The 10,120-nt window shown below is 38.7% G+C and overlaps 1 protein-coding gene across 1 annotated transcript; it reads right to left on the reverse strand.

Moving 5' to 3' along the window:
- Nucleotides 1-2,148: 2,148 nt before the first annotated feature.
- On the reverse strand, nt 2,149-9,332 carry LOC107854867 (phosphoglycolate phosphatase 2; the record flags this gene model as incomplete). Its single annotated transcript, XM_047412378.1, is given in 10 exon segments — nt 2,149-2,911; nt 4,045-4,148; nt 4,331-4,430; nt 4,533-4,630; nt 5,262-5,314; nt 5,401-5,460; nt 5,605-5,676; nt 7,429-7,500; nt 7,593-7,685; nt 9,265-9,332. Coding segments are annotated over 10 exon segments (815 nt in total), but the record flags the coding sequence as incomplete, so codon positions are not given.
- Nucleotides 9,333-10,120: the final 788 nt, after the last annotated feature.

The following is a 10,120-nucleotide window of genomic DNA, read 5'->3' on the forward strand; positions in this document are numbered from 1 at the left end:
GCGCGTTAGTATCTGCTTTTATAGCTCGAACCTTAGACCTATAGGTCATTCAAAAACTACATTAACTTCTCGTATTAACAAGTTTGAGAAAGAATAATGTCGATAATTCACTCTAATGCACGCGTTAGTATCTGCTTTTATAGCTCGAACCTTAGACCTATAGATCATTCAAAAACTTCATTAACTTCACTCCACGGTGACTGCTTCCACGTTTCAAACTCATAATAAGTCGTTTAGAAACAGCAAAGACAATTTTACCGTTACTCCAAATCGACTGCTTTCACGTCACAAGCCATGCAGAAATAACTGAGACAACTTTACCGTAACTCCAAAAATAATAATTACAAGTGGTAAATCCTTCTCTAAAATTAAATAAAAATAATAACAAGTGGTAAATCCTTCTCTAAAATTAAATATACAAACCAAATTTTACCCCTTTTATATATATATATATATATATATATATCAAACTTTTTCTAATAAAACGAAAAATAAGCAAAAAGACACGTGGCAATACAAGACCAATAATACCCTATTGAATTATTATTAGATCCACTACTCCGATGATGACCGTGTGGTATTGGCCACACACCGCCATGTCCTCCTCCACGTCCGCCGTATCCGCCGCCCCCACCGCCGCCCCGGCCTCTATTTTTTGATCCACCGCCACCACCGCTAGACCTTCCTCCGCCGCCGGAGCTCCGACCACCGCCACCACCTCTTCCACCACCGCCACCGCCGGTGCCGGCGAGGGATGATGTTAAGAGGAGATAAATGATAGAAAGGAATAAGATAAGTTTGTAAAATTTGTTCTTCATTAGATGTGAAACTTTAGAGATCCTAATGTGATATTGGGTTATTTATACTTTATTATTTATATAGTGTATAATGGACAGGTGTAAAATAAATAAATAAAATATTGAGATCAATGGACTAGTCTTTTTTATTATATGGTAATAAATAATTAGCTTTGGTTATTTATGGGGAAAAAATCTGAATATTTAAATATTTTTTATCATAATTATTATATTTTGGGCAATCTATCGCTATGTGCGGTGTCGGGAAAAGACCCCACCACACAAGTGTATAAAATTAAAATTAAAATATTATAAAAAGATTCTAATGCAACTGAACTTGTCAAATATAGGTGGCAAATGAATCGACTAGTACTTTTTTTTGGTTTAAACCATCCGATGTTCGGTACCTATTTTTTAGGAGTCCGATTATATTCGGATTCGCTTCGGAACGGGCCCTATTTAGAGGGAAGAGCTCCCAACAGAGTGTTTGTCCTTACCCAGAGGTCGAGGTTCGGCCTCTGGGTAAGGTTACCTCGACCTCTGGATAAGGTTGGAGCAGCCCCTTACCACCGCGCCACCACCCCTGTTGGTCAATAGTTTAGTACTTAAGTCTTATAAACTTTTATTATTTAATACAATACACATTATATCTTGATTGAATTTCTTTTTTGAGAAATTATTTAAATGAAATTTGACTAGAAAATCTATTTAGGATATTGCTTAAATAAAAGAGCAAATAAAAAATTCAAACAATTTAAATTTATTATTCCATTTTAAATTAATCTTCAACTAAATCTCTATTTTGTTTTACACGTTACATGGTTGAGAAATTTTAAAATATGTCTACTCAATCAAAAGAAATAATTTTTTAAAAATACAAATTTAATACTACATGGGAAGCACTAAAATGATCATAGCAATTAGTCATAATGATAAATTAAAGGTTCGTTTTATTGGCAGATTAAATTATCTCGAAATTATGTTATAAAATTATAATTTATATAATTTATTATATTTGAAAAGTGAAATAAGATAATTTCAAATGTGATGGAATACAAAGAGGTTCAATTGAATTTTCTTTGTCGAAAAATTATAATATAGCATAAATAAACACCTAGGACTTTTCCGATTATATATAAACAGTTGAATCTCCTGATCCAAAATATATATTCAAGTATGTAATGATACCACGCTGTCATGACCCAATTTCTTAAGTCGTGATGGTGCCTATCTTATCCCACCAGTAGGCAAGTCAAGCCATAACCCGAAACGATAGATAACTGGCAGAAACCCGAGAATACCATATAGAAATGATAAGCGAAAACAGAAAGAGAACATATAAAATATATCAGAAACGAGAGAAGGAAGAGGACCAAAATATATAAATGAATCCCTACCACGACCTAGTATAAAGATCCACGTACACACCGAGTTACAACAACAACAACAACATGCCCAGCATAATCCCACAAGTGGAATCACGAGAAGGTAGGTTCTACGCCGACCTTACCTCTACCAATGTCGTGTAGAAAGGTTGTCCTCGATAGACTCTCGACTCAAAAACAAGAAATATTTTTGATTCGGACTAATTATTATATATAGGATAAAGATCCATCCACACACACCAAGTTACAACAACAAGAAGCCCAGCATAATCCCACAAATGGAATCACGAGAAGTTAGGTTCTACGCCGACCTTACCTCTACCTTTGTAGCATAGATAGGCTGTTCTCAATAGACCCTCGGCGAAATATTTTTGACTCAAACTAATTATTCTCCATCTGACCATTTATTCATTAGGACTAATTCTAAGTTATGATGAACAAAAAACATCAACTTATACATAATAAGAAATTTGTTACCCTCTAATTTACTTGTTTCAACCTAAGTTGCGCGGACTCTTCATTTTTGACGCCGCACCTATGTAAGATTCTTCAAAAATACACTAAATTTGGCGAATCCAACACGCATCCATTGACGTTTTTGACGAGTCCGAGCAAAATAGGTTTGCAAAGAATGCTAAATGTACTTGAGAAGGTCAGCTATAGAATTGGTATAGTATTCTGGTTTAACTTCTTTGGATAAATCTTGAAATTTTGATTCATTTGTTACACCTGCAAAGACATAGAAACAACGATATGTACTTTTTAGCATTAGCGATATTGGAAATTGAATCGACAACAACAACATACCCAGTGTAATCCCGCAAGTGGGGTCTAGGGAGGGTAGAGTGTATGCTGAGTCGCTGACCTTACCCCTACCTCGTAGAGATAGAGAGGCAACTTAGCATAGCTATTATTGGAAATTGAATCCACAACAACAACATGCCCAGTGTAATCTCGCAAGTGGGGTCTGGGGAGGGAAGAGTGTATGCTGAGTTGCTGACCTTACCCCTACCTCGTTGAGATAGAGAGGCAATTTAGCATAGCTATTATTGGAAATTGAATCGACGACAACAACATGCCCAGTGTAATCTTGCAAGCGGGGTAACGCTGAGTCGCTGACCTTACCCCTACCTCATAGAGATAGAGAGGCAACTTAGCATTGCTATTATTGGAAATTGAATCCACAACAACAACATGCCCAGTGTAATCCCACAAGTGGGGTCTGGGAAGGGTAGAGTGTACGCTGAGTCGCTGACCTTACCCCTACCTCGTAGAGATAGAGAGGCAACTTAGCATAGCTATTATTGGAAATTGAATCGACGACAACATGATGCCATGTGTAATCTCGCAAGTGGGGTCTGGGGAGGGTAGAGTGTACGCTGAGTCGCTGAACTTACCCCTACCTTGAGAGATAGAGAGGCAACTTAGCATAGCTATTATTGGAAATTGAATCAACAACAATATATCCAGTGTAATCCCACAAGTGGGGTCTGGAGAGGGTAGAGTGTACGCTAAGTCGCTGACCTTACCCCTACCTCGTTGAGATAGAGAGGTTGTTTCCGATAGACCCTCTGCTTAAAACAAGCTTGTAAAAGGTCAACTTTTCGCATGTACTAACTGAAATTGTTCAGCTTTGCCCTCCGTTTTGACTTCTGGTCTTATATTACCTTTGCCGGTAGGAAGAAGTCCCGGACCTTGACGGAGTTCACTTACTTCATGTTGAAACTTTGTTAAAGGACAAATACGAGACGATTTGCTAATGGCAAGGGTATGAATTGACCAGAAGTGTAACGGATGGCAAAACTGAACATGAGCAAGAACTTTTAACAAAATAAACAAAGAAATGGAAGACATTCGCAGACCTGAAAAAACAAGGAGAGTTCTACAACCGGCATTCTGTCCAAATAGAATATCGGTGTCCAATCTGTCACCAACCATGCACATCCTGGACGTAGTGATTTTATACCTGTCGAATGATAAACGACACCAATATTAAGAACGCAAAGACTTATGCAACTCGGAAACTAGCATGAAATTTACTCAAACTCATCGTTTGGCTACTACATGTGACGCCACCCACAGGCCATCTATCCATAACTAGCTTTCTCAAATAAATTTAATGTACTAAGCTGCAGATAGCGTTCTTACTTCTGCAATAGAAAGTCCATCAGAAAAGTCAATGGCTTCCCGACTGTAATAGGCTCTTTTTGGGTTGTTCCGCATACTGCAGCAACCATACATCCCGCACCTACAGTCACATGCAGAAAGATCGTTATTAAAGTGGAGAATTTTTGCAGAACGGTTAAATGGAAATCAATCTTTATTGAGGGACACTCAAAGTGATATTTACCAGGCCACTCTTGAAGATCAGTTAAATGCCCCACTGCATCGCGATTGGTTGCGATGAAAAGGCAACCAGGATTCTCACGAATGCAAAGAGTTGCATACCTACCCACAGCCACCAACAATGCCATTTCAAGGATCAGTTTAGCAAATAGCAAAGATGGCAGATACGAATAACTTGTCTTTCGGCTTTTCTTGAAGTACCAGAAATTATTAGGAAACATCATTCTTTCGTACAAATTCCCTCGATAACAAAATGCTATCCTCTAAGTGAAGCTACAATTCAAAAAAAAGAAAAAAAAAAAAGCAACTTGGTGCACTAAAGCTCCCGCTATGCGGGGTTCCGGGGAAAGGCCGGAGCACAAGGATCTACTGTATGCAGCCTTACCCTGCATTTCTGCAAGAGGCCGTTTCCACAGCTTGAACCGAATCAGTGACCTCCTGGTCACATGGCAGCAACCCTACCAGTTACTCCAAGGCTCCCCTTCTAAGTGAAGCTATAATTCAAAAAGAAAAAGAGCAGTTTGGCGCACTAAAGTTGGGTCGGGAAGGGCCGGACCACAAAGGTCTATTGCACGCAGCCTTACCCTGCATTTCTGCAAGAGGCTGTTTCCACTACTTGAACCCGTGACTTCCTGGTCACATGGCAACAACTTGACCAGTTACACCAAGGCTCCCCTTCAAGTGAAGCTACGATTTAAGTTCATCAAAAAGGTAGGCCTTAAAAGAGACATACTGTAGCTTATAAAAGTTGATATATTGGTCAAGTCCCACGATAACAGCTCCAACCTGAAAATAGAAATAGCATAGTCAGTGCTCGGTATGGAATAACGGAAAAGAAACATATATTAGTTATAAGGAAAGTTGTACTTTACACTCTTATCATGCTCAAACAGACAATTTGATTTCAGTTCAATATTCTTCTTTCCATCTGCCTGCAAGAATGTACGTTTTCAGCTACAAAACATAAAATCTGTACAGCGGCCAAACCTCCCGGGGGGGCATTTTGTAGTACAGCAGTTAACTTACTAAGAATTTTCTTTTCTACTAAGAATATGAGAGCGAAGAGGATCACATACCGGGCCACCTAGTGCGGTAAAGCCAGCTTGCTCCAGTTCTTCCAGTATGCCTTCCTCGCCTATTACATAAACCTGCCAAATCAAAGTCAGGTCTAACCTTTAGATGAACCGGGACAATGGGCGAGAAGTTAAGAGGATAATACATCACACTAGACTATGCTTCTGAAAAGATGCTTCAACATGACCACAATGCAGAATGATTTTGGGAAATAAATGAAGATTTCAGTTCAGCTTACGCAACCCAACATCTCCAATTACGACAAAAGTACGTGAACGAGAATTGAAAATCTATTGAAATTCAAAGGAGAAACAAGCAGTCTAATCAATATTTGGGTTTTGAGATAGAAATGACAAGACTACGATCGCTCACTTTAAAAGGCACAAGAAGAATTCCTATGCAAACGGAAATAACTAGCAAGTTGGCAACACTACGTAATCCTCGGGATCTCAACTTCGCTATTTAATCGTCATGTTACACGTAGGTTAATGGTGGTAACTGACGACACTGGACTCTTCAGTGTATGTTATGAGTTTTGGCCTAAAAACTCTAAAATCCTCTAAAAAGTTTCAGCTCATAAATCACGATGTCTTTCCCGGTTTATTCTCAAAATTGTGGAGTAATTAAAGAATTTATCATTATGAGGATATAAAATCACATCAAAACATAAAATTATCAAAAGTAAGTCTATATAAAGATGGTGATGACAAGTAAATGAATCCCTTTGATCTTCTTATGGGTGCATTTCGACCTTTCTTTCCTTTCTTAAACGTGTCCTCAAATTCAACAGGGATAACATTTTTTCAGACTAGGTGAAATTTCCGATGATTTGTGTCCAGATTTGTTATGTGTAATAAATTTGTCTACTTATACAGCTCTTCGAGATTTCTAACTACTGCACCTTACAGTTTTCTTAGTCTCTTTTGATTTAATACCGCTTGTTAAGATGAATGAGATTACCTTTACCAAAAAATGAATGAAATTATAAAGGATTTTGTTAGATGGAACAAAGGTTTTCAATAGCAACATTAGGAAGAAAAATAGTGTTTAGTTTGGAATTTGGTCTCTAAATTGTGTGAGGCAACTATAGCTACCCCTTGTTCCCAACAAATTGTGTTCGGAGGTGTGAGAGGCTGGCTATGGATAGTTTTAGGCGGGGTAAAGGTAGACCGAAGAAATATTGGAGGGAGGTGATTAGGTAGGACATGGGGCAGTTGCAGCTTACGGAGGACATGACCCTGGATAGGAAGGTGTGGAGGACGCGGATGAGGGTGAAGGGTTAGCAGGTAGGAGTACGTTCGTAATAGTAGGTAAGAGTGCTCGGTTTGTATCGGTGCTTGTAGTGTCTTGTAGCCTCTTGTTCATGGTGCTTTGGTGATGTTTATGATTTCGTATAGCAAGTTTTTTAATATTACTTTGTGGGTGTCTTGTTTTCTTTATTATCTAGCGGTGTGTCACCCCTTATTTGTTGTTTGCTTGTATGTTTTGTTATATTTGTTATCTGTCCTGAGCCGGGGGTCTATCGGAAACAACCTCTCTGCTTCAGCTGAGGTAGAGGTATGGACTACGTACACTCTACCCTCCCCAGACCCCACTTTATGGGAATACACTGGGTTTGTTGTTGTTGTACTGTTGCCACTTGGAGCCTCCATTAGCGTTTTCAAACGGTAAATAGAAACCTTCAGTCCATCCGCTATGTAGACATCTAGCCGTATAACCCCTTCTTAAATCGCACACTTGCCAAACAGTTTTTTTTCCTTCCCATTTCAAGTTACGAAATCAAGGAGAAAAAACAAGAGAGAATTTGAACCGACATGATAACTAACCTTCTTTTCTCTTGGAAAGTCATTCACTTTCAGATACATTGCTGCAGAAAATGAAGACGAGAATATCTCATCCTGCATTAACAATGAGAGTTTAGTTTTTACAGGAATCGATGAAAATGTAGTTTGCGTATATGAAGTACTAATTAAAAACTAATGCGTAAAACCTCATTAACAGGAATTCCAAGCGAATGGAACTTCTTGGCGTATTGCTTTCTTGATTTTGTTGAGTTGTTTGTTACAAATACTAGCTTCTTACCCTGCATATTAACATCGTATCGAAGCTCAATATACATCATACACAGCCAGTTATACGAACAATATGATATCGACATGAAAGTGGCAACTTTGGTGAGGGCATATGCATCTCAAAATAGATACATACACCGACTACATGAACTAACCACTGGTAAGCTTATAACCTTTGACTGTTATGCATTTGCGTCTCAATGCACATTTATATGAGCATACAAAATCCACATGAAAGCAAAAGTTTTGCTGACGGCATATGCGTCATCTCGATAGACACACACACACACACAGTAGCACATGAACCATCATTTGTGTCTCAATGCACATTTATATGAGCATACAAAATCCACATGAAAGCAAAAGTTTTGTTGAGCGTCAACTCGATAGACACACACACACACACACTAGCACATGAACCATCAACCGGAAAACTTATAACTTCTGGCTGTTATGCGTTTGCGTCTCAATGCACATTTATATGAGCATACAAAATCCATATGGAAGTAACAACTTTACAGAGGGCATATGCATCTCGACACACACATACACACACTTGAAGGCATATGCATCTCGACACACACACATACACACACGAGTGAAGGCATATGCATCTCAACACACACAAACACACACACACGTGAAGGCATTGCATCTCGACACACACACACACGTGAAGGCATATGCATCTCGACACACACACACACAAGTGTACCTAGTACATGAACCAACCACAGGAAAGCTTATAACTTTTGACTGTTATGCGTCTCAATGCACATTTATATGAACATACTAAATCCAAATGAAAGTAAAAACTTTGCTAAGGGCATATGCATCTCAAGATAGAAACACACACCTACTACATGAACCAACAACAGGAAAGCTTATAACTCTTGACTGTTATGCGTTTGCATCTCAGTTCACATGTATATATAAGCATACAAAATCCACATGAAAGTAATAACTTCGCTGAAGGCATATGCATCGCAAGATAGACAAACACACAGAGTACATGGACCACCCACAGGAATGCTGATAACTTTGGCTGTTGTGCATTTGTGTCTCAATTTATGCACATCTAGCGTCGTGGATAGCCATATTCACAAGAAAGCGAATAACTATGCATTTTCCCTTAATCATAGCACAACGAAGGGGACTGGATCCCAAAAAGAAACGGGATTCACATATAACCAATGAAAACATTGTTATTTCCTTTACTATAGTGTTTCCAATCCGGACCCCATTTGTTACGAATACCAGCTTATTACCCTGAAAATCATCTCCGTATACATCACACAGCCAGTTATGTGAGCACACAAAATCCACACGAAAGTTTGAACTTTGCTGAGGGCATATGCATCACACCTAGTACATGAACCAACCACGGGAAAGCTTAAAACTTTTGGCTGTTGCGAGTTCGCGTATCAATTCATATATATAGAGGATTCATATATAGCCAATCGAAACTTATGTTTATTTTCAACAAACCCCAGGTCCATAAAGCTTCTTCTTGTATCCCTTGTCAGAAAATATACAAAATATTGAACCAAAAAAGGAAAAATGAATAGAAAAAGAAAGAATAGGAAATACATGAGAGCGAAGCAAGTCGAGTGTCTCGGGGACGCCATCGATCAGCTTCTCACCCTTCCAAATTACACCTACAAAAGGGTAAGAAGAGAAGTTCCGTAAAAATGAAAAAAAAAAACGAATCTTTTACAAACTTATATGATATAACAACCACAACAGCATACCCAATGTAATTCCATATACATAGGTGGAGTCTTGGGAGGGTAGAGTGTACACAGACCTTACCCCAATCTTGGGAGGTAGAGAGACGATTTCCGATAGACCCTTGATACAAAATTACATGATATAATAACAAAACAACATAGCAGCGTAATCTCACAAGTGCATTCTGGGGAGGGTATAGTATATGCAAACCTTACCACAAGCTTTGAAGGTAGAGAGGTTGTTTCCAACAGACCCTTTGCACATAAAATTATATGATATAACATCAACAACAACATACCTAGTGTATTTCCACAAGTGGAGTCTAGGAAGGATAGCGCGTACGCACCATTTTACCCCTACCTTGGGAAGGTAGAGAAGGCGTTTCCTATAGACCGTTCGCACATAATTACATGATATAACAACAACAACATACTCAACATAATCCCACAATGGACTCTGGGAAGGGTAGGGTATGTGTATATCTATACCTTACCTTTACCTTGTGAGGTAGATAGGTTGTCTCCGATAGACATTACGCACAAAATTACATGATATAACAACAACATACTAAACATAATCCCACTAGTGGACAACATAATCCCACTAGTGGACTCCGGGGAGGGTAGAGTATGTGCGTAGACATACCTTACCTCTACCTCGTGAGGTAGCGAGGTTGTTTTCGATAGACACTACGCACAAAATTACATGATATAAC

Source organism: Capsicum annuum, chromosome 5 (genome assembly GCF_002878395.1).
Source record: "Capsicum annuum cultivar UCD-10X-F1 chromosome 5, UCD10Xv1.1, whole genome shotgun sequence".
NCBI lineage: Eukaryota > Viridiplantae > Streptophyta > Magnoliopsida > Solanales > Solanaceae > Capsicum > Capsicum annuum.